Source organism: Lactuca sativa, chromosome 8 (assembly GCF_002870075.4).
Source record: "Lactuca sativa cultivar Salinas chromosome 8, Lsat_Salinas_v11, whole genome shotgun sequence".
Taxonomy (NCBI): domain Eukaryota; kingdom Viridiplantae; phylum Streptophyta; class Magnoliopsida; order Asterales; family Asteraceae; genus Lactuca; species Lactuca sativa.
Window position 1 is genome coordinate 98,327,131 of NC_056630.2, and position 26,898 is coordinate 98,354,028.

The following is a 26,898-nucleotide window of genomic DNA, read 5'->3' on the forward strand; positions in this document are numbered from 1 at the left end:
GTTTATGCCATGCTAACCTCTCACGTCCCATGATAGCCATCTTATTGGAGTCTTGAATATAGGGTTTGAAAAACTAATATATAAAAGAAAAAACAAGAGTGTATACGAGATGAGTGAAGTTTGTACAAACATGGGGATGCTTGAAAAAGACTAAAGAATGTAGATGTGAAGGCCAAATGAAGAAACAAAAGAGGGTCTTGGATAGGCGATTTCGTCTTGATCCGGAATCTTTGGGACAAAAAGGCGTTGGTGTAAAGTTATTTATCTATTTATTTTCATTTTCATTTATTTATTTATTTTTAATTATACATCTTTATTGAAAATTAATCAATTTTGTAAAGTATTCTATCTTTTTGACATTTTCACTAGGTTAAAATGTTTAAACACTACTTATAATTACTAGCTCTTTTAAAGTTAATGAGTAAATGAAAGTGATTTGTTTAAATATCTTTTTATGTGATCTTGGTTTATTAACGTTAAACTTAAAAAAATCAAGAAATTAGTATAAAAATTAAAAAATAAAAATAAAACATAATGTTTTTATGTTTTTTGTTTTTTTTCGAATTTGACAAGTAACTATGGCACATCAACATCATATAACTAAATAATGTCATGATAAGTCACTAGTAACAACTGATTCACCTGGTAAATGATCAATATTGCAACAAATGTCTCCAATGAAACTGAACCTTCAACCTTTAAGAGGAAGGACAACACCCGATATAACTTAGTTTTAAACATCCATGTTGCATTTAATTCAGATTCACCAAAAAAACATTGATTTTTAAACAAGAATCTTAGTATGATTAAACCAAAATATTTTATACAACAATTTATATATAATAATTAATATTTTATATATGTAAAATGATATCAATGCGGTTTGGTTTTTGAGTTCGGTTTCTAACACCGCACAAAAATGCAAAACATCGATTTTTCCATATTGAAAACCACATTGTCGGTTTTGGTTTTCAAGTTTCGATTTGTTACGGTTTATTTTATGGATTAGTTCAATTTTTGTTCAGGCTATTTTTGGATAACCCCGACGATAAATGACAAAAACAATATCATTATGATTAACATTATATTATTTAGTTGTTTGCCAAATCTTAACTGTTAAGATTTGTAGAAAAAATATAATATCACGAAATGTCAAATGATAAAAATTTAAGGGTGAAAACCGGTCGTCGTCGCTTTCCATCTGACATATCTCACGCCGATTTGAATCCAGAAATTCAATCGCAATCAACTCCATCCCAAACATCTACCTTCCCCACAAAAATGTCGTCAGGTTGTGCTCTGTTGTGCGAAATCATATTTGCACTTCTTCTTCCTCCTCTCGGAGTTTGTCTCCGATACGGTTGCTGCACCGTAAGTCCAACCACCAAAACAAAACCCCGTTTTATGCACGCAACCTGTTCGTGAAAATGTCTGACTGAATAATCTATTGTTGTTTCAGGCGGAGTTCTTTGTATGCTTATTGTTGACTCTTCTGGGTTATCTTCCCGGGATAATCTATGCCCTCTATGCGATCGTACTGGTCAATCCAGATCGTGACGATTACCGCGACCGCTACTATACACTTGCTTAACGAGTATGTTCGTGCCCTAATCTTCCAATCTGGATCTGTATTTCTGCAATTATGTGTGATTTATTGATCTATCTGTCGATGATTTATCTTTTTAGATAGTTACGTGTTGACTTGTATACTTTGGCACTGCTTTCATGCGTTTAATTCTAAATCTATTGATGGTTTTTCTATCTTTTAGCAATCTAAGCTATGTGTTATTAGTTCGTTCAATTTTGATCTCGATGATTACCCAATTGAGAGTTCTGTTGATTGGTCGAATCAAGATTGGAAATTTAGGGTGAATGACAGAATTTTTAACATGTTTCAGTGATTCTTGGGGGTATTTACAAAAACCTATTTGATGCTATTACATCAACACATATGAAACGATCATCATCAACAAATTGTTGTCTTCATTTGCTTGCGATTTGAGTTCTGCGATCTTTAAGTAGTATAGTTAATAAGGTTATTGGGACTTGTTTCATGACGACACCTGTAGTTATGTATGAATATGTTATTGATACGTATTAAAGTAAAATGTTAAGGTAGCTATGAGTTTTTGAAGTATAATCATGTTGTCTTTACTCTTTACTCAGTTCTTGCTTAATCTGTAGTATCTGATTTGTTTGATCATATATCTTTTGATGATGTTGTTGTTTTGTGTAAAAGATGCTTATGAAATGTATCAATTTCAAACTGAAACGTAACTAAAATGAAACCCCATAGGATAGGGGCTTTGTTTGAGGTTGGAAGTTGAATACTAGCACCATTTGTTCCTTAATAAAACACTTTCAAATGGATGCCTAGGACTTGAGCAAGACTTATAATTTTAACCACTTTAATAATGAAATAAGCGGATCTAGATTGTGTTTTACATAGAAACTACCCCTCCCCGCGTCACGGAAGACGCAGGCAGGAGTCTACTTAAGTCTGCTTTGCAGTGGACGTAATCTGTAAATTTTCTATTAGGTGGGGATCATTTTTATATTTTTTTAAACACATGGACTAAAGAGTATACTATTTAAATACATGAACCATTTAAAAAAATGTGTAGGGACCTTTTTTGTATACTATAAGGAGAGTTTTTGTAATTTATTTTCTATATAGGGACCAAACATGGCAGCATATGAAAGTATCGTGGCAAAAATCCAAAACCCAAACGTAAAAAAAAAAAAACATAGGGATCTTTACTGTAAATTAAAGTGACAACTTGTGTAATTTTTTTTTTATATAGGAACCAAACTTGCGGACATATAGCCAAAATCTAAAACCCACAAAATATACTTTTCATAGCATAGTTGTTTTTTTATCATATATAATAATATGGTTGAAATTAAAAACCGTAAAAATAACAAAACTTAACTACAAAGGAAACAACATAAATAGGTTTACATGATCGAAAGGTCAACATTGAAAAACAATTTTGTTGATATACAATTACTTATGTAATAACATTAAACTTAGAGATAGCATCCTGCACAATGCTAGGGAAAATTTGTATACGTAGAACATGCAAAATTTATATTAGGATATGTTTAATTAGATTTATACAACGGTTGTTAAGATTGGGATCATACGTATGATCATTTTCAAGTTTGCAAAATTAGGATCCTAAATTCCCACAAAAAATAATATAAAAAGGTAATTGATTATATATAACACTTTTTATCCCATATGTTGTGGTTAAATAGCTCAAAAGGTAACTATTCATGTAGGTAGTTAATGACATGGTTAAATAGCTTAAAAGAGTATTAAGAATTGTCATTTATCATACAATACAATAACAACTCACATCTTTCATGTTATTTGCTCTAACTATAAGGAAAAATTAAGAATATCAATTTTTGTAGCTCAATTAAAAACCACAATTTCTCAAGATCTCCATAAAAATGTCTTGAGCACTAAAAGAAAAAAATGTTCACCTCTATTGTTGAGCTTGAATTGTTGCAGGAAGAAATTAATAACAACCTGAAGCTAAATCTCAAATTTTGTCATCGGTGAACGTAAAACATAAAAGGAGAAAATGAATTCTAGGGTTGTTGGTCATGTTTGGTTCACAAAACAGTACAAGAATGAGGATATTCTCGATCGCCCTTTGGATAAGGAGACGAGTCAACTAGTAAACATGTAAAAATAATAAAACCCAGATTAAATTTTGGCAATTTTTATGGATTGGTATGATCGGATTAGATCCCGATTCTATTGTTGGATCTATATGATCAATAATCATTATTGAATAATATTGCTAATAAATTATCGTCATATAGTGGCACATTTTTATCAAGTTGACACAATTTGAATATTTGTTATTAATATGATTATTAATAAATAATTAACTCTTGCATTTAATTAATAATTATTGTTTTTGTGAAAATAATAATTAAAAAGAGAAAAACTAGTTATTATATCATATAATATGGTTTAATAAGTCATGTACAAGGTTTTGGACACTTTGGTAAACTAGCCTAACCTTTTGTTCTTCTTTTAAAAGGACATGACGAACTATTTTATTCAAGCATAGATGTTGTTTGTCCATCTTTCAATTTATGTTCCTCATGCCTTTAAAGTGTAGATAATACTTTTGATTATTAAATGAAGAAATTTTGACTTACATGGAGTATAAAAGAATGCATGGGGATTGCATTTTTTGCTAGTCTTTTACTTATTTTCTCTATTCTTTCTTTACCAAAACCGTAACTTCTTTAAGCTCTTCTTCTTGGCTTTCTTTTGAAGGTCACTTGCAAATGTTGGTGATATAAAGTTCTTCTTCTTTAATACTTTATATAAGATGAGAACTAACATTCCAAGTGTTTTAGTCTTGATGTTGGATACATTGTAGATAAATTCTAGTATTATTGAATTTTTGTTATCTTCATCAACTTCTCACTTCCAAGTGGAATTAAAGGCTTCAAAGGTTATCTTTTAAACATCCTATGGTTGTTATTATCTTTTTAGTTCGTGTATTTGAATCCTCTTGGTGGTTTTGTTAAAATGATTTACAAATAAACTAGTTATTAGAAAAGTCTTATGTTTGCTATCTTAAAATTGTTTATAAAAAATATCATTTTTAGTTATCAAAACCCATCAATTATAATCATGTTTATGATCTTACATACAAAAAGATCATATTACGATCTAACAAAATTTTCATAGGTATAATCGTAGGATCTTATGATCCTACTGATAGCCTTGATTCATACATAAGAATCTATGAATATGTAAAAATTATTTTATATATATATTTACTACCTTGTATACATGAAAAAAAAAAGAATAGTTAGAGCACTGAAAAATAGTTTTACATAAAGTAATTATAAAAAAAAAAGAAAAATGTAGTAGGATTTTTGAAAAAAAAAAAAACAATGAGATGTGAAAGATGTTAGCAAAATATAAAAAATAAAAAATAAAAAGCTTTAAGAATGTATAAAAACAGAGTTGAACATAAAAGTTAAGGAAAGTTGGTAAATATAATTTGGACGAAATTTATAAAATGAATAAAGTTGGGCCAAAATTGCAAAAAAAGAATAAGCTAGATGGGATGTACTTAAAAAGAAAAGCTTTGTGGACAATTTGTGAAAAACATTTGGACTAGATTTATAAAAACAAATGTTATGCTAAAATTGGCAAAAAAAAATAAAAAATAAAAGCTATACGGCGGAACATTGATCCAGATCCATAGCAGTCGGATGGGATATCTGGATCTGGGTTTGTTCGTGCATACACAAGAGTGGAGAAGTGGTGTGGAACTCTTTCCACTTTGATAATAAAGCAACATTGATCCAATTCCATAGCAGTCCATTGATCAAATTCCATAGCAGTCGGATGAGATATCTGAATACAAAAGAGTGGAGAAGTGGTCTGAAACTCTGTCCACTTTGATAGTAAAACAAGCGGCTTAGAGCATCTCCAACTCTATACTAAACTCATTTTTACATTAAATTGTCCATCACACCCTAAATCTAACACTATATAGTGTTGGTGATTGTATAACATTAAATATAGTGTTACACAATTCATCCATACTATATTTTACTATATAAAAGTTGTATAAAATAGAATATACATATAATATTCTTTTTAGTGTTATGTATAATGTAATGAGTTTGGAGAGAATTTAGTTGTTGCATTATCTTTTAAACTATAATTATAATTATAAATTTAGTATAAAAGATAGTGCTAAAGGTTGGAAATGGTCTTAAGAGGTAGCACAACATATTTTTCTTTTATATCCATCATTGGTTTGGACTCTTTGTATTAGGAATTTGTAGGTCTTCTTTAAGAATTGGACAGCTTGTGGTTAAACACAACTTGAATTGGTCTCTTAAAAATATAATTACAGGAAAGACTTTTTGAGTTACCCCGCGTGTCTAAGGTTGAGTTTAAGGTGACTACTCTTTGAGCTACCTAGTCTAAGATTGAGTTTAACTTACAGTCTTTGAGTCAAAGTTGAGCATGTTTCCAACTTTACTCGTTTTGATTCAACAATATATTACACAATATTATTATTTTATTAGTAACGTTTTAATACAACATATTTTACACAATGTTATTATTTTATTAGTAACAATTTGCAATGAGGACAATAATTTCATTTTTTTCTCAATAATTTAAGATACTTTTTAAAAGAATTTTATGGCATTTTGAACGTAAATAATGTTCGGTCCATCGGTTAAGCGTAAGGGTTTGATTTCTTTCTAACTCTTGTTGCTAATCCTAATAAGTTTGGTTTTTAAACAATAACACTATGTAGCCTAACGGTATTTTCACCATTGTGTTTTCTTCAAAATCAATTTACATATTCGTTTTAGACATGTTTTTAAAGATTTTTTTTCATTTAAATTAGTTTTTTTTTTCTTTTAGTTTGTATTCCTCAGAAGGCGAAATAGGCGAAATGCACTTGAATACTGATGTGTACCATGCACCTAAATTTACATATGTTAATATTCATTTCTTACCAAAAACAAGTCATTTATGGATATTATTAGGGGAGTCCTGGAGATACAGTCTAGGCCTTTGAAAGAGTGTGTAATAACTCAATGATCAAACGCTCTTGCGTCGAAGATGAACAAGAACTTTCTTTTACATATTTATTTTCATAGGTTTCCAAAAACATGTGTACATTCGTTTTTACAAACCAAAAATGTATCATTACATATAATTAAATATAATCTTTTTTGTTAGTTATGTAACAATCACATGGTCACACATCTAGTGAGGGCAGTGACTTCCTATAGAAAATATCTCAAGTTCTAATCCTTAGGTCTTCAATCAGGGGTGGCTTTGTAACATCCCAAAATTTCAGGCCAAAAATTTCATTTTTAAATAAGTTATTACATAAAACCATCAGTATAAAAACATTCATTATAATATCTCATGACAAACCACAATGTTGGTAATCAAAACATATTATCATAAACCATATCAGAGTCTAATCCCAAAGATCTCATTTGCGGAAAATATAGTGTGATGCGCTGCGATCGAGCCGACTCCTTTCCTTGAAAGCAAAGTACCTGAAACCAAAACTGAAAACCGTAAGCACGAAGCTTAGTGAGTTCCCCAGACACCACATAACATACGACCCAACTGATCCATGCATGCCATACATAGCCAAGAGCCATACATAACCAACATATCCATAATCAAGTAAGGTGCTATGTGCCAAATGTAGTCTTGCTAAGGTGCTATGTGCCAAACATAATCTTACTAAGGTGCTATGTGCCAAATGTAGTCTTGTGGTTATGCCACGGGCCGCACGTGGTCTTCCTGGTCAAGCCTGGGGCCACTCCCTGGGTCTTACAGACAGGTGTCAAGGGCCACCCCCTGGTCTTTCATGCAAGTATCACAAAGACAACTATACATACTACTCTACTAGGCTACTTCGCATATAGTGTGCCAGGAGCCACCTCCTGGTCTTTCATACACAATGGCATACAGTGCGCCAGGAGCCACCTCATGGTCTGTGACATCCCCAATTTCACGGCCAGAAAAGACCGATTTGTTTATGCTTTGTTTTTATAAAATCAGAGTAATCATTTGATTATAGAAAACTGTTGCGGAATTTGTTCCCAAAAACAAAAATATGATAACCATTTATCAAAACATTTCTCAAAGAGAATGTATTTTTATTAAATAATAAAACATCGGGATGTCATGTTCGATACAGACCAAAAACATAAACAATATAAAATAGACCTTACAACAGTTATTTATAACTACTGATCTATAATCCAAAATCTTTCGTCATGTCCACCAACTTATACTCTTGTGACATTACCTTTAATGCAAAGAAAACTGAGTGGGTCAGGCTTGGGAGCCTGGTGAGCATATAGGGTTTTCAATCCACAATAATACATTTATTATATTCAATTATCAAACAATCAACCCAAATACCCATCCCCATATCTCTTTTATTTTCTCAAGGGTTTACCCTAAGAATCCACTATCCTTCATTCATTCATTCCTAAGGATTTACCTAAGGAATTGGCACAAGGTCCATTTGCTACCACGATTTATACAACAGGCACTACGTCACATAGTCACCAGGGTTCATACAATAGGCACTACGTCTCATAGTCACCAAGGTTTACACAACAGGCACTACGTCTCATAATCACCAGGGTTTACACAACAGGCACGAAGTCACATCGTCACCAAGGTTTATCAAATAGGCACGAAGTCGCATCGTCACCAAAAATTTACTTAACAGGCACGAAGTCGCATCGTCACCAAAGCTTTACTTAATAGGCACGAAGTCGCATCGTCACCAACTATTCCATCTACCCATGTTCTATCCAACATTTTTGTAGATATAAATACAAGCACAATTTAAACCATTTAACACCCGTATAAAAACATCAATTCCAAGCCCATCTCAAATAGACAAATAATATATAACACATAGCACGTATTTCATAGCTAATACTTTATATTTATGTGTTAGAAGAAAGTAGCTATACACTCACTTGATCAGAAGATGATCGGACAACACTGCGGTTTGTAAAAGTAGTATTCTTCGGCAGATCTGGAAGATCTTCACAAAAACCGGACTCCTCGCGGGCAGAGCTTCGGCTCGGGAATTGCACTTCTTGGGATCTTCGGGGCCTCAGGACTTGCTTCGGGGCTCGGGAATGATACCGGGGCTTCGGGATAATTCTTGCACGAAAAACGATGCAAAAACGCGAGAGAAAGAAGAGAAATGAGCAAATGAATCGGCTGCACTCGACTCCCTTTTATAGGGTCTGGATTCACGATTTACGCTGGGCGTAATGTGGATCAGCTCGCTGACTCCCCCCTTGGATAATATCGAAAATTTATATTTAAATTTAATATCGAAAATATTTAATAAACTTCAAAAATTCATGTCTTCCTCATACGAACTCCGTTTTCAACGTTCTTTATATCCCCGCGTAGGTGAGACTGCGCTCTACAACTTTTGTTTAGACTCCGTCGGCTAATTTTGACTTTATTTTTATTATTTATTTTTAGTAGGCCGGGACAGGAAAACTCCGTTATAAATTCATAAGTTCTTCATCCAACGTCCGTTTTCGCCTATCTTTTTATCGTTTCACTACAATTAATGAGATCTTCGATTCTCGTTTAGATTGTTTCGGCTAAAAACCGCTCGGTCTCAAATCGAGTATTCGGGCTGCATACTGCTAAGTCAAAACTTAGAACAATCATAACTTCCTCATACGAAGTCAGATTTGGACGTTCTTTTTATGCACACTCACGGTTTAATGTATTCTATGACTTTCATTTAGATTGCTAAAGCTAATTATTGCTCTAACATAAATTCATTTTTTACGTCGCGCTGTGTCGTGCCGGTTCTGTCGCGAAACTTCGACAGGTCATAACTTCTTCGTTATAACTCGGATTTCGGCGTTCTTTATATGTACGGAATCCTTGTAACATATACTACAACTTAGTTAAGATTATTCATTCTAAATAATCTTTTATCAAAAAGTCATTTTTGACGCTTATCGTCTCTAAATTGACTAGCCCTGATCTACGGGCGTTACATGGTCTTTCATACATATTGCCTAGGGCTAACCCCCGGGTCTTCCTATCATACATAATAACATACTGTGTGCCAGGAGCTGCCTCCTTGTCTTTCATGCATAATGCCTAGGGCTAACCCCCGGGTCTTCCTATCATACATAAACTAAATAGGTCGACATTGGTGCCTTAGACCCATATAAACAGTGAGCAGACTCACCTGGTACTGCTGAACTTGCTGGTGATCCCTCTTGTCGCTGCCTGACAACTCTCTCTGAACTGCTGCTCCACTAGCTCCCCGAGCTACCAATATCGATATAGCACTTAGTCTAATTGTCCTCCGAAAGTCAACTAAGTCCGTCCTGGTCAAAGTCAACCTTCCAGGTCAACCCTACTCGCCGAGTCTGACTACTGACTCGCTGAGTTCATACGCTCAGAATCCTTTCATTCGCGACTCGACTCGCCAAGTCAGCCTCTGCTCGCCGAGTCTACCGATTTCCGAGTCCTGTCCTGCCCAACTCACTGAGTCCCTACTCAACTCACTGATCCGAGTCCTAATTCGAAGGGGTTAGTGTTTCGCGACCTGACTCGCCGAGTCTATGGCAATCTTCAACAGACTCGCCGAGTTATTCTTCCAACTCGTCGAGTCCATGCCCACCTTCATCCAACTCGCCGAATTCACCCTTGTGACTCGCCGAGTCGCTCCAGTTCTTAATCCATATAGTGGCTTTTCGAGCCATGCAGGGGCTCCAACTCATAGATCTACTCTTCCCAAGTCTATTTCTCACATAAAGTTGCAAACTTTACGTGAAACCAAAGAGTTATGGCCTTAAAACACTCTAGGGCTAGGGTTTGTGACAAAGGGGCTTCACCAACAGCTTATTGACTTCAGCTTTAAGACATTCTGGACCATCACAAACCTAGATCTGAAGTAGCAACCTCAGATCTAAGTCCCAAACCCGAAATAGATCCCAATCTTACCAAAATAGCCCCAAAATCGCATTCAAGAATAGATTTAATTGTAATAAAGCCAAAGCAACAGCTTAATACCTCAAAGATGACTTCACACTGAAGAATAATCCAACTCTCTACAAAGCCCCTTGCTCCAAGCCTTTTGATCTTCAATCTCTCTTCACAAAATCCCTTATCTAAGCTCCAATTTGCTCCCAAGGACTCTCACTCACGATTTAGGGTTTCTGGATCTCAAAAGGGGAGTAGAGAGGCTAGGGAAAGGATGTGATGTTCTTTAAATAGGGCACAACCCCCAGGATTAGGGTTTTCCTCAACCAGACCGGACTCGCCGAGTCCACTAGCCGACTCGCCGAGTTGGTCACTTACTCCTCGACCCGGATCTCGCTCGGACTCGTCGAGTTCCACCCTGGACTCGACGAGTTGACCCCCTTGACTTAGGGTCTTTCCTTTCCTTTCTTGGTCTTTCTGATTATGGGTGTGACAGGCTTGGAGGGTTGTAGAAAATGTCTCAAATTCTAATCCTTAGGGCTTCATTCATGTGACATCCCCAATTTCACGACAAGAAAAGAATGATTTGTTTATGCTTATTTAAATCAGAGTATTTTTTTTCAAAAGGGTAATAATGCAAAATTTGTTCCAAAAAATATGACAATATCATTATCAAAGCATTTCTAACGAAATGTATTTCATTTATATTTAAAAACATTGGAATGTCATGATCAATACAGCAACATAAGCATAAACGTAATATTACAGGCCTTACAATAGATTATTATTCTAATTACCTATGCTCCTTTAAATCTCTCTCCAGATTTAAATTCATCACATCTGTGCTTTTATGTCGCTACCTGTTATACAAAAAAAACTGAGTAGGTCAGGCTTGTGAAAGCCTAGTGAGCACATAGGGTTTTCAACGCACAATAATTAAGTTTATTAATTTTCATCAATCAATCGACCTGATTACACGTTCTCGTTATCCTCACTTTTTGTCCCTAAAACATCTAAATTAAGGAATCTAGCCTAAGGATTTTTCATTGGGATGACAACACTGCGTAGGGGATTCCTCAACAATATATGTCAAAAGGCAATCATGAGGGGGATGGGGTACACCTGGTGAACACGTAGTTCAAAAACACCAACAGGTTGCGAGCCTGCCAGCCTTCCCCTAGGCTGTCTAAAATAGTTTGTGGTCGTCATTTATACTCCGCTGCATGACTGAATCATCTTAAACATCGAGACCTCTCGTCATTTATTTCAGCATCTATATTATCTACCAATCTTTACCCATCATAATTATATGTATAAAATATATATATATATATATATATATATATATATATATATATATATATATATATATATATATATAGTTTAAATCAAATAAATCATGTATATATTGCTCATTCATCATAAATATCAAGAACACAGATAATGTGCACATATAAAACGTAATTTATATTAAATAATTCATATCTATATGTAAGATGAAAATAACTATGCACTCACCTGATATAACAAGTGTATATTACAGATCGTAATTAGTTCTGAGAGTAACTTCTTGATCTCTATTAGCTGAAATTTCCCTTTTTCAAAATATATTCTAGTCTTTCTTTCTAAATTTATGTGAATTGTATGTTGCAAAATATATATAAAAAAAACATCTTATTTATACCCATGATGAAACATGATCCCCAATCTTTTCAAAATCAACACCTAGCATAAATTTGGACACGTATGTACGATTATAATTATCTTAGTCATCTTGTAAAACTAACACGTATACATTTTTATTAAATGGAGTTGTATGATCACATGTTTAAACAACACGTCTTATTTTTAATTAATAAAATATGTACGACATTTCTTATATTTCTTACATGTATGTTGGTCGGATCATTTGCAATTCACAAATCAATTATAATTACATTTATGTCCCTCAGTTATTCTTGTATTAATACAATATATCATTCAAGTTACCCTATGGTCCCTTAACTATTTATTAATAAAATCATTATACCCTTTATAATAAAATCTTATCAAAATCATTTAATTTGTTCCTATCCAAACATTTTATGATTAACTAACTAGATATGTATGTGTATTCTTGACTTTGTATCGATGAGTACTACAACTTTCATTTAGACTTCGTCGGCAAATTCTCAATATATCTCAAATTTAAAAATGTGCACTGATTCCGCCGTGTTTCGAAACTTAAGGACCAGGTTTCGCTCACATCTTTTGTATACGAGCTCTGTTCTCGATGTTCTCTATATCGACGGGATCGTAATTACGGTTTCTTCCACTTCGTTTAGATTGTTTATCATAAATAATCTTTTATTTTTAAACGTTTATTTAGCCCTATTTTTTAAAATAATTTTTTACACGAATATTATATAAACATAATATTGTTTAGTTTTCAAGCATATAATATATAAACACATATATTTTAATAATCCCCTTTCACTTATTCATAAAATGTTACAATCGTCGACCGACGTAAATACAAAATTTATAATTATGTCAAGCAAGAAACGTGGACGTTACAATTCGAGGGTGGCTAGGAAGGGGTAATTCAACATCTTGCGAAAACGATACAAAATGTTTATGATCTTTAGAAAATGTCTCAAGTTCAAATCCTTAGGGCTTCAATCATGGGTGGCTAGGAAGGTTATTGAAAATGTCTCAAGTTCTAATCTTTAGGGCTTCGTTCAGGGGTGGTTAGTAGGGGGTAATCCAACATCTCGCAAAACAATTCAAAATGTTTATGATCTTTAGAAAATGTCTCAAGTTCTAATCCTTAGGGCTTCAATCATGTATGGCTAGGAGGGTTATAGAAAATGTCTCAAGTTGTAATCTGTAGGGCTTGAATCAGGTGGCTAGGAGGGGTAATCCAACGTCGCTTGCGAAAGCAATACAAAACGTTTACAATCTTCACCAAAATGTTGAATTGTCTCTAAGGAAGTCAATTCTAAACGAAAATACCCTTTTGGAAAATAAAAATAAATTACTTATAAGTCATGTCTTACCTAACGACCAATGAAAATACCCTTTTGTAAGTCATATCTTACCTAATGACTAATATACGCATGTAAAATTTTCACATCATGACTCCCCTTGTTTTTCTTAAAGAGAAAAGCTCCACCACAATCTTTGGCCTTTTAAAAAGGCTGTTAAGGTTCGTAAACATAGGTTTTGTTAATGATAAGGTGATATGAATAAAGAAAAAGTCTTCAAAAAGATCAAACATTATGAATGCTATTATGATGCAAGCTGGTTATTTGCTTGCAGTCATGTGGTTGTAATTCAACACCATTGATATATATTTTTTTCTTTTTTGCTTTTAAAAATAATAAATAATCTTGAAACAATAAATCTAAAGAATTATTATTATTATTATTATTATTATTATTATTATTATTATTATTATTATTATTATTATTATTATAATATAATTTCAAATGAGAAATAAGTACTAGTATAGTTTGTATTGTTTTACATTTTTCATCTAATTTATCAACTAGTTTTAGACAAATACTATTATTTTATCATTTAAGTTATTAACTATTAGCTAGTATGTCAAACACGTCTTATTATATCAAATGATCCAATAAACCGAATGATCTTGAAATTGATTCCACCTTAACTTAAACTCTCTCTTACTAGTATCAAACGAGTATCGACATAGATAGAATAGATGGACAAACGATGCAACAATAAATTTATAAATTAAAAAGGAGGAAAACAAGATACGACACAAAGCTTCCAAACTCAAATGGTTTTCTTTGATTATGAATAATGATTGAATAAGAATGAGAAAACCAAATGCCATTTCCCCCCAAAAACTTTTTTGCGAATTGTTGTTGACATATCTAAACCGGAGTTCATGTTCATGGAAACAGTATATTCCTTTTGCGATTTCACCAACTGAATGTTGTATTCATATAAACTTGCACCATATTTATCTTTAGATTAAGCGAAAACTCCATTGTTTTATTGAACTGGAAAAGAAATTATCGGTTTAATTTGGTTTGGAACAGAATACTAAATTAAATGATTGTGGGGTCGGCTTTAAGGTCCTCTGGGGGATAACTAGTGAGGTTTGAGGAAGGAAGAAATCAAGAAGTTGAGAGACTCAAGAAGAAAAGACTTGGAGGATAAACTAAATTCATGGGGTGTTTATTTATTTTTGTATAATTAATGATGAGATCTGAATACTTTACTATATTTTAATGTACTTTAATAACATCCATAAATGTTGATGCATCCGCTGAGAAGTGAGAGCACATTAAAAACATTCATAAATTTTATTCAAAAAATAAAAATAAAAAATGAGTCCATTTTTTAATGGTGACAACATAGTCTGGGCTGGATGCCTGGATCCATGTTTAATTAGATGACACCTCAAAACTACACACCGCTTCATAAATTGAGATTGGTTCTGTCTTTTTTTTTTTTAACAACAAATTTAATTTATTTCTAAATTATTTATAGTTTTACATTATATTTCGGATGAAACTTAGATCTTCAATTTTAAGAAAGAAAAACAAAATCTGATATTGCTAAACTAAAAGTCATTTGGTATAAAGTGGAGTGGTTGGCTTAAAATTTCAATACAAATTATTCCTTTATTATAATTTTGTCTAGCTCATTATTCAGCCATTGAAAAAAAAAAATAAAGAAAAGACATGAATAACGAACTAATCGGTGGATTTTATTAAATGTTAAATAAATGATAATGAGATCTATAATATCTTACTATGTTTTAGTAAACAAATATATAATTATATCCATCAGGTAATTACATTATCATCAAATGGAACACCAAATCAAAATCGTTATGTGTCTTATGTTTGTAGAAATATGAGTGTGAGTCGAAGCCCAACTAAATTATTCATTAAAAGAACTAATTTTATTTTCTTTCATCTATACAACCTAACTAAATCAAAATTTTTCACTCTCTTTAACAACAAATCCAAAAACATTTTTATATTTAGTAAATAAAATCTATATTTGCATCAGGTGGTATCCTTCCTCTTTGAGGTTAAGAGTTCAAGGTGGTATCCTTCCTCTTTGAGGTTAAGAGTTCAAGTGTTGTCGTGGACATAAGTAGAATTATATGTTAGTTTAGGAGTAAACTATATATTTATATTTTCCGTTTAAAAAAATACTTAGTAAATAAAATTTATAATTCCTTTTTATTATTTTAATTCTTTTTTAAAACAACTAAATTATTAATAGAAAATACAAAATCGAAAGATATTATAAATAGGAAATCGGAATATAGAAGTATGTCGATATTATAGTCTATTTATAAGAAACAAAACTATAATTTTTAATAATATTTTTATATTGTAAATAAGAATTCTTATCTTGATATAATTTATTGGTTTTTTAAACTTAAATTGTATTGAAAAAGGATATTTTTACATTTATTATATATATATATATATATATATATATATATATATATATATATATATATATATATATATATATATATATATATAACAATTACTAATAAAAAAAAATAGGCCAAACCAAGTTTGTGTAGTATTTTGAGAGACTTTGTTTTCTTTAATACTGTATTTCTATACCAACCAACTCATTCATGGATGAGGATGGTCTACCAAGGCCTAGGAAATACACTAATAAACTAGTGGGATTTAATATTGTACAAAAAAAAAAAAAAAAAAAAAAAAACTAACCACTGTGGCTGAGAGCATTCATTTTATTATGCAAAATTATAGAGGTCTATAAATTCAGAAAATTGGCCCACGTTTTTGTGATGGCGATGCAATAATCATGGTTGACATGGTGGCATGGACAACTCGAAAACTGCAAACCATTACATAAATTTGGATGGTCCCATCATATGATGTCGAATATACATGGACCATATTCCTCTCTTGTCATGTTTTCATTTTAAGGGCATCCATAAAAAATATCATATGTTTTTGGGATTTTTAAATTTTCTATCCGTAAAAATGAAATATGGTACTAAAATATGGTACACGTCACATCTAAAAACAATATTTTAGATACTCTTATGAAACGACAAAGTATGGATTCGTTGTCTAAGAAACTTATGATGAACCACCTTAATGTCATAGTTTTAATTTTCACAATTTGTAGTTAAAAATATTAAGAAAGGATGTCCGAAATGTCAATCCTAATCCAAAAGCCGAAGAGCATTTTCAAATTGGAATGTTTTCTTTGGATTAAAATGGGTATTATGTAAGTTTTTGATAACATTTAGATTATACGAGTTGTGTCTGGTTTTTTAGATAAGTTAGGTCATCTGCAGTACTTCTCACGGATCATGAACCACCTCCAGCTCCACCTAGCCATCACCAACCAACTTTGGTATACATATCATGAGAGAGAGAGAGAGAGAGAGAGAGAGAGAGAGAGAGAGAGAAAAGAAGAAGAAGAAGAAGAAGAAGACGGTTGAGAGAGACTCGTTCTCTCATTGATAGTTTTCGCTTGTTTTAGCCAACATGAACCAATACGACCCACGACGAGGCACCATAATGGTGTGTACGGTCGTGGTTCGTGGCCAACTAGACCACAAGACCCTTCGTCCTCGGTATTCCGAATGGTCTTATAAATAAATAAAATTGTTTGAAATGGAAACTCATTACAAAATTTAAAAACATTTCCAAAATAGATGTACTTTTTGTTATTCAGAATCCGTTGTATGGATAGCTATGACACACTTATATTAGATAATGGCTTCACATGGATTTTCGGGATAAAAATATAATTTTGTAATTAAATTATTAAGATATTATTTTATATGATATGATTTACTATATAAATTAATAGTTTATAACCCGTGAGAATCACGTTTATAAAATTAATTAAACTTCTATAATAAAAATTTATAATTATTTTAAATAAGTCATTTTAAATAAATTATTAATTAAGAGATATATCAAAATTTTAAAGTTATTATAACTTCAAATTAAACATATAATTAGAAATATAAATTTGAATTTTGAAATGAATTGTCTAATATATCTACAAATGACACATGACATAATATTAATAATAAATTATATTATAATGACACTCGACAAAAAGAGATTAAAACTATTTATTTATTATAATAGAGTTAAATATTTAAACTATTTAAAAAAAAGAAATAAGCCATAAATTATGGGCTGTCTATGTCGAAGTCATACACCTCATTTATTAGGTTTCCAATGTATATTTTTTAGGTTTCCATTGTATATTTCACATGAGGAAATCATGCTATGAATTCTGTTAACGTAAACTGAAACTAGTATGTGATCTCGGGCATTGCCCAAGATTTTCTTTTATTTTTATTTATTTATTTATTTTTGTTATTGTGCTATAATATCAATAAATTGATATTTACTTCCCTGAGCATATTAAAGCAACATGATAAAAGTTGAATTTCAATACTGTTAAACAATATGGATTTTCGTTTTATATTAAATATGTTTAATAAGCAACCTTCATAGCTATAAACATAAAGATCAAACGCAAGAAATAGCAACATATCTTCATTTCTTCTTATTACAACATTATATTTTTAAAAAACAACCTAATTATAGCAATACCAAGTAAAAGACTAAATTTTTCAAAGTACAGTGTCGCATATGGGATTGCTTTCATTGCGTTATTTCTTGCCTTTAATCTCTTAGAAACTGCATTCTGCTAGCTTGCTAGTTCAATATCCCCATGTATGGTACACTTACCATTGGGGCTCACCAATGGAAATTAATTTGTGTAAAATCGTTACAAGGTGATCCAAAGCAACTCTGAATATTCAAGTAAAATAGAATGGGATGATATTTACATAAATGTAAAGAAGAAATTTCATATGATTATGCTTAAACATTATATGGCTGTCCGAATGTTTATCGGAATTGAAATTACTGATTCAGACTCCCAGGAAGCCATATGAACCATCTTTACATCGACAATAAAAAACTTTTAATTAAAGCATATCAAAAGCTTATATATATATATATATATATATATATATATATATATATATATATATATATATATATATATATATATATATATATATATATATATATATATATATATATATATATATCACATCAATCTCTTAATATAAAAATCAAGACAGGCCAAAGACGTATGATAGGTTGAGCACTTGTTCTTGATCATTTACAATTTGGTGAACACATCTCTAACGTTCCAATGCCTAAAACTAGTGTACAAAAAACAAAACTTATAATAACATAAAGTTACTAATCTTTTTCATAAAAATATATGTGACTATGGAACCATATTTGTACAAATGAAAGGCAACATAGTTGATAAAAACCGGTTAAACCTCTGGAATAAAAGTAAAATTTTACTACTAAAAAAGACGACATTAATTTGGTACAATGACATAGAATTAGCTCAAAAGACTTAAAATGAAGAATTGGTTTGTTTTGTTTTTTTAATCCATTTAGAAATGTTATATGCAACTATGATAGCAATGATTATTATAGAGAAAGAAGTATCTTGTTACATTTTGAGCATAAAGCTCATATTTCATGAGGGTATGAATAAGAAGTTATTAGTCAATTATTTATAACTAATTAAAAAAATGGTAGATTATATCAGAAAACATTAAAAAATCAACTATGAGGGGGATGGAGTACTCCTAATGGACACGTCGTTCATAGACACCTACATGTTGCGAGTCTGCCAGCGTTCCACTAGACTATCTAGAATAGTCTGTGGTCGTCATCTATACTTCGATATATCATCGAGGCCTCTCATCATTTATTTCATCTTTCATCATCTATATCATCTACTCATCTTTAACCAACATATTGATAGTTATAAACTACATATATAGTTTAAATCAAGTAAATCATGAATAAATCATTCATCCAGCATAGATATCAATAACACAGGTAATATGAATGTATATCATGTAATTTATATTAAATACTACATATCTATGTGTAAGATGAAAGTAACTATGCACTCACTTGTTAAAGTGATGACTCAAAATTTGGGCAGCGCTTCGCTTCGCTTCTAACAATTGTCTTTTCTGTTGACGAAACCAAGTATTATTATCACTAAGTTTTAATCTAATATTTATTGAGACTAATTATTAGTCTAGATTTGTCATTAACTCAAAGTCTACTTTCATGATTTATCAAGTAAGGATCAGTCAGACATGACAGTTGGGAGGCATGGCCATTTCAGCATATAGCCTTGCTAAAATCCAACATCCAAGCCAACGTGACCATTCTCGACACATCTCTCGTAAGTAGATCAATCAGTATAACGACTTTAAATCACTAATAAATCTTGTTTATAGGTTAATAATAACGATGATGAACTTAAACATAAGTTATACTTAAAATAGGGTAGACATAACTCACTTACAAGGGAGTTTAGCGAGGAACCGGGCTCTACACGAGCACAACTTCTGGGCCAAAAGTTCTTCTTCTCGGTGCCTTCTGGCGCTCCGTGAATTGCTTCTAACTCCTAAGAAAGGCTAGAGAAAAGCCTTGATGCTTTGGGGGTGTTTGAGAGAGAAATGGGTGAAGAGGTGTGAATAATTGAGTGAAAAATGCTTCCCATTTATAGGATGGAGGAGCCCACGAACGTGGGACGTTCAAGAGCTGAACGCCCCAGGTTCGCTTGCCACGTGTCTTCACCTCGTTCCAAGCCGTGGGGAAGAAAGTGCGGCTTAGATTGTGCCACGTCACTCGTAGGTTTAGCCCAAACTTAATTATCTTCTAAAATCCGTAAACTTCGCATACGAGCTTCGTTTTTTATGTTCTTTATATCCACATGTAGATAGCGACGTGATCTACAACTTTCACTTAGACTCCGTTGGCTAATTTTAACTTCATTTTTAAAGTTATATTTTAACAAGCTTAGACAGTTAAAGTCCGTTAAAAATTCATAATTTTGTCAACCGACGTTCGTTTTCGACTGTCTTTATATCGTTGAGCTCCTATTAATGAGATCTTTAATTCTCATGTAGGTTGCGTCGACTAAAAATCAATCGATCTAAAATTCGATTTCCGAGCTGTATACTATTGTGCAAAATCTTAGAAAAATCATAACTTCCTCAAAAGAAGTCATATGTGGACGTTCTTTATATGCACGCTCTTGGTTTAACATATACTACAACTTTCGTTGAGGTCGGTAGTGCTAAAAAGTAGCTTATCAATAATTCACTTTTTACGATACGCGACGTCGTGCCACTTTTGTCGCAAAACTTGACGGGTCATAACTTTTTCGTTATAAGTCGGATTTCAGCGTTCCTTATATCCTCGAAATCCTTGTTACGACTACTTCAACTTTCTTCAAAGATATTCGGTCAATTTTTCATTCTATTTTTGACGGATATTTTATTATTATTTTATTATGTCGTTATATGCACATATGTTGCACATAAATCACATAATACTCAAATAATTCTTTTTCATTACCTCAAAATAATTTACAGTTGTTGACTCTAACTATTACATCATCATAATCATGCTTAACCAGAAATGCGTGCGTTACATTTACTATAACAAATAAAAAGGTATGTAATGTAAACTTTGTAATTTTAGATTTATAATAGGGTTGGTTAGTTTAGTTGTTCATAGTATGTTGCTATCAAGGTTTATGATGTAGATCTTTTATATGATGCATGTATCCTATTAATTATTGATTGTTTTCTGCATTGTACATATTTGCTATCTATAAAACCCATCAGGAAGCATAAAAGATAGATTGAATCAGTAACTTGAAGCAACACCAAATGAAAACCATGCTGCAGTGTACCGATGTTAGGAGTTGTTGATCGGGGCAATGAGATATCTATCTGCAACACGTAAGATGAAGTAAAAGAAAATAGTTGAAAAGATTAGAACAGTCAGGAATATATTGGATGAGAGAGGCGGTAGGAAAGGATCCGATAAGGCATAATCCGATCATCAGCTAAAAATAGGGGTTAGCCCTGCTGACAAGCGTTCCTCAATAGTAATAAACTAAAACAAGGGATTAAAAATGGTAATGGTTGAAAAAAGTGTGGCAAAAATATGAAGAACCCAAATATTACTATTCATAACTAGGGATGAGCTTTTGAACCGTTGGAACCTGAACCGGTCATAAATTAATAGAACAGTTCGGTTACCGGTTCTCGACTTATAGCCAAACGGGTCGCGGTTCTAACAAAAACCAGTTATAATGTGACATCCCCTAATTTCGCGGTCAGAAAAGACCGATTTAATTTATGTTTTTTTTAAATAAAATCAGAGAAATCTTTTTAAAAGATGTTGCGGAATTGGTCCCCAAACAACATATGATAAAAGTTTATCAAAATCCTTCATTAAGAAGGTATATATTTTCCATATATATCAAAACCTCGGGATGTCATGTTCCGATACAGATCAAAAGCATAAACAAGACATTATAAGCCTTTCAATAGTTATTTACAACTATTGGCCTATAATCCAAAAATCTCTCGTCGTCCTCCGACTATGCTCGAGGTCCACTACCTGTAATCATAAAAACTAAGTGGGGTCAGGCTTGGGAGCCTGGTGAGCATATAGGGTTTTCAACCCAGAATAATAATATACTTATTAAGTTCACCAATCAACAATAACCCTGATTACCCATTTCCGTTGTCCTCACTTTACGTCCCTAAACACCTATCACAAAGGACCTAGCCTAAGGATTATCATCGAGATGGACACTACTGCTAAGGGGTTTCCTCAGCCATACATGTCCTTAAGGCAACCATGAGGGGGATGGAGTACGACAATGAACATTTAATTCATCAACACCTACAAGTTGTGAGTCTGCTAGTGTTCCACTGGACTGTCTAGAAAGTCCGTGGTCGTCATCTTTACTCCGCTAGATGACTACAACAACAACAACATCGAGGCCTCTCACCTTTTTAACACACATCAACTATGTCATCTACCCATGTTCTACCCAACATATTTTGTAGATAAAAAGCATATACAGTTTAAAACTTGTATAAAACATCAATTCAACAGTCACCTCAATTTAACAATTAATATATTTACACATAACACGTATTTTAAGGTAAACACTTCATATCTATGTGTAAATTGAAAGTAACTACACACTCACTTATTTTGATGAAAATCGGGCAGCAATTCGTTTCCTAAAACGATCGTTTCTAATAAAACCGGGAGTTTTATTGAAAAACCGGACTCTGCAAAAGTCGGGCTTCGAAACCAAAAAGATAAATATTTCGGGCTTCTCGGGCACTTCGTGGAGTATTCCAGGCTTTACAATCGATACCGGGGCTTTGCGGGATGTTAAGATGAAGAAAATATGAAGAAATGGGCTAAATATGGCAATTTCTTAAAAATATCCGAGAAGGCTCGCAACCTTCTATTTATAGGGTGAAGCTTCTGATCGGACGGCTGACAAGTCTCCAGGTGGCGAAGATCCGAAGGCTCGCAGGGGAGGGCTCGCACGTGGGCTGCGCATGGCTCGCACATGGTCTGCGCATGCGAGGGGCTCGCTGGCAGTCTGTGATTGGACCGAGGTCTAGGGTCCGAAGTAGGGGGTTCGTGGCATGCTGCGAGGGTTCGAACATGTGCTAAGAGGGTACGTGTCGCACCGCTATTGGACCACTTCGGATTAGGCCATGTGTTCGGATGACTCAGCAGCTCGGGTGACTCAGCAGCTCAGATGACTCAGCAGGACACATGGCACTTTTTCAGCGAGGGTGACGTGGCAACTCATAACTATGCGAATTTTCTCGATTTTCGCGCCAAAACTTCTCAAATCCATAACTTGCGCATACGAGCTCCGTTTTTGACTTTCTTTATATGCACGTGTAGCTAAAATTACGCTCTACAACTTCCATTTAGACTTCGTCGGCTAATTTTGACTTTAAATTTTATATTATTATTTTTAACAGACCGGGACAGGAAATCCGTTAAAAATTCATAACTTCTTCATCCGACGTCCGTTTTCGTTAGACTTTTTACCGTTGTGCTCCTAATGATGAGAACTTCAATTCTCGTTTAGGGTGTGTCGGCTAAAAATCGCTCGATCTAAAATTCGAGTTTTTAGCTATCTACTGCTAAGCTAAAACTTCGAAAAATCATAACTTCCTCATACGAAGTCAGATTTGGGCGTTCTTTTTATCTAACTTCTCGGTTTAACGAATACTACGAATTTCGTTTAGATTACTAAGGCTAAAAAGTAGTTTATCAAAAACTCACTTTTTACGACATTCAGTACCGTGCCGGTTTTGTCGCGAAACTTCGACAGGTCATAACTTCTTCGTTATAACTCGGATTTTGGTATTCTTTATATCCCCGAAATCCTTGTTTCAACCACTACAGCTTTATGTAAAGATATCGGTATTATCTCACACTTTATGTAAATATTTGGACGCTTATTTTTATTCTTAATTAATTAAGCCCTAATAATTAAGCATAAAACACATAATTCCTTTTCATTTCTTCCAAATGAGTTACAAAGGTTAACCTAGACTATCAACTCAATATAAATGCCTAGGCTAGAAACACAAGTGTTACAATTCTCTCCCCCTTAGGATGATTCCGTCCCCGGAATCACATATCACCAAACAACTGCGGGTAGCGACTCCTCATGTCACTCTCCGTTTCCCAAGTGAGATTTGGTCTATTCGTATGTTTCTAACGCACAAGCACTAAATCGACCATCTTGCATCGCAACTTCATAGTCTTACGGTCAACGATTGCCTCAGGTTCCTCGATCAACCTCTTGTTTTCATCCAACCTTAACTCAGAAATCGGAATTATGTCGGGCATATCTCCTGTGAACTTTCTCAAATAACATACATGAAAAGTGTTATGAATACCTTCCAGTTCTTCCAGTAATTCTAGCTTGTAAGCTTGATTCCCGATCCTCTGAAGAACTTTAAATGGTCCAATAAACCTTGGACTCAACTTTCCTCGTTTCCCAAATCTTATAAGTCCCTTCCACGGTGAGACTTTAAGTAAAACTGAATCTCCAACTTCAAAGGTTATCGGTTGTCTTTTCTTGTCAGCATAACTCTTTTGTCGATCTTGAGCAGCTAACATCCTTTCCCTTATCACTTTCAACTTTTAAGCAGTCTCATGGACTATTTCAGGTCCCATAAACTGCTTTTCCCCAGCTTCCAGCCAACATGATGGCGTTCGACACTTTTCCCCATACAAAGCGTGATAAGGTGCCATCTTAATGCTTGAGTGGAAACTATTATTATAGGAGAATTCTACTAAAGGTAAGTGTTCATCCCAGTTACCTTGGAATTCTAGGGTACATGCTCTCAGCATATCCTCCAATGTTTGAATCGTTCGTTCGCTCTGACCATCGGTTTGCGGATGGTAAGTTGTACTCAAACACAACTTGGTACCCAATTCCTCTTGTAGACTCCTCCAAAATCTCGAGGTAAAACGGCTATCACGATCGGACACAATCGTTAGCGGAACATCGTGAAGCCTCACAATTTCCTTCATGTAAGAATTTGCAAGTTTATCCATAGACCATTTCTCTTTGGCTGCTATGAAATGCGCACTCTTAGTGAAGCGATCAATGACCACCCAAATCATGTCGTGACCGTTCCTTGTTCTGGGCAGTTTAATCACAAAATCCATGGTGATGTCTTCCCATTTACCCATGGGTACGGGTAAAGGTTCTAAACTCCCATATGGTTTCTGATGTTGTACCTTAACCATAGCACAAGTTACACACTCGGCCACATACTTAGCAACATCGAGCTTCATCGTCGGCCACCAATAATAGGGTTTTAAATCCCTATACATTTTTGTACTGCCGGGATGAATCAAGTACATGGTCTTGTGAGCTTCTTCCATCAGAAGATCTCTTATTCCACCCGTCTTAGGTACCCAAATCCTATTTTGGAATACCTTCAACCCTTGGTTGTTTGTACCGAACACTAACGTTTTGCCCAAACGTTCTTCCTTTCGGTCATTTTTCTCTAAAGCTTCCTCTTGAGCTTTCTTTATACTTTCCATAATTGTCGAGACAACTTCATTTCTCAACGCTCTTGGCCTTTTTCTTTTCAAGGTTTACCTTCCAACTGAGAGCAGCAGCAACAACATTTGCTTTACCAGGGTGGTAAAGTATCTCACAGTCGTAGTCCTTGAGTAACTCTAGCCAGCGTCGTTGCCTCATGTTCAATTCCTTCTGATTAAAGAGATATTGGAGACTCTTATGATCAGTGAAAAGTTTACACTTTGTGCCATAAAGATAATCCCTCCATATCTTTAAGGCAAATACTACCGCTGCCAACTCCAGATCATGAGTGGGGTAGTTCTTTTCATGTTCCTTCAATTGCCTCGATGCATACACGATCACTTTATCCCTTTGGGTCAGAACACAACCTAACCCAACTCCAGATGCATCGCTATAAACTGCGAAGTCATCAACTCCTTCAGGCAATGAAAGAATCGGTGCTTCACACAATCTCTTCTTCAACTTCTCAAAGGCTTCCTTATGCTTCACATTCCAAGCATAAGTAGCTCCTTTGTGGGTCAAAGTTGTTAATGGAGTAGCAATCGAAGAAAAGCCTTGGATAAACCTTTGGTAATATCCAGCTAATCCTAAAAAGCTTCGATTTTCCGTAGGACTTTTTGGTTGTTCCCACTTCATTACAACTTCAATCTTTGCTGGGTCAACCATTATTCCTTCTTGGTTAACCACATAACCTAAAAATTGGACTTCTTGAATCCAAAATTCACATTTGGAGAACTTTGCATACAGCTTCTCCTTTTTCAGGACTTCTAGCACTTCACGTAGATGCTTTTCATGTTCCTGCTTGATTTTCGAATAAATCAAGATATCGTTTATGAATACTATCACGGATTTATCTAAGAATGGTTTACAAACCCTATTCATCAAATCCATGAAATCTGCTGGGGCATTGGTTAGTCCGAACGACATAACCAAAAATTCATAGTGTCCATATCTCGTTCTAAACGCAGTCTTTTCGATATCCTGCTCTCTCACCTTTAGTTGATGGTATCCCGACCTAAGATCGATCTTCGGGAAATAGCTCGAACCCTGTAACTGGTCGTATAGGTCATCGATCCTTGGCAACGGGTACTTGTTCTTTATCCTCGCTTTGTTCAGCTCTCTGTAATCGATGCACATTCTCATGCTTCCGTCTTTCTTCTTTACAAATAACACAGGGGCTCCCCAGGGTGATGAACTAGGTCGAATGAACCTTTGTCCATTAACTCCTGAAGTTGTGTCATAAGCTCTTTCATTTCGGTTGGCGCTAATCGATAAGGTGTTTTTGCTATCGGCGTCGTTCCTGGTAACAAGTCGATACGAAATTCTACTTGTCGATCAGGGGGCAATCCAGGAAGATCTTCGGG

The 26,898-nt window shown here is 33.8% G+C and overlaps 1 protein-coding gene across 1 annotated transcript; it reads left to right on the top strand.

The window, feature by feature from the left end:
• Window positions 1-1,133: 1,133 nt before the first annotated feature.
• Window positions 1,134-2,218, top strand: LOC111878074 (UPF0057 membrane protein At2g24040). The gene is made up of 3 exons (XM_023874591.3): window positions 1,134-1,371; window positions 1,460-1,594; window positions 1,899-2,218. The coding sequence occupies exons 1-2, from the start codon at window positions 1,150-1,152 to the stop codon at window positions 1,589-1,591; spliced, it is 354 nt and encodes a 117-aa protein (XP_023730359.1). The 5' UTR covers window positions 1,134-1,149; the 3' UTR covers window positions 1,592-1,594; window positions 1,899-2,218.
• The last annotated feature ends 24,680 nt before the right edge of the window (window positions 2,219-26,898 follow it).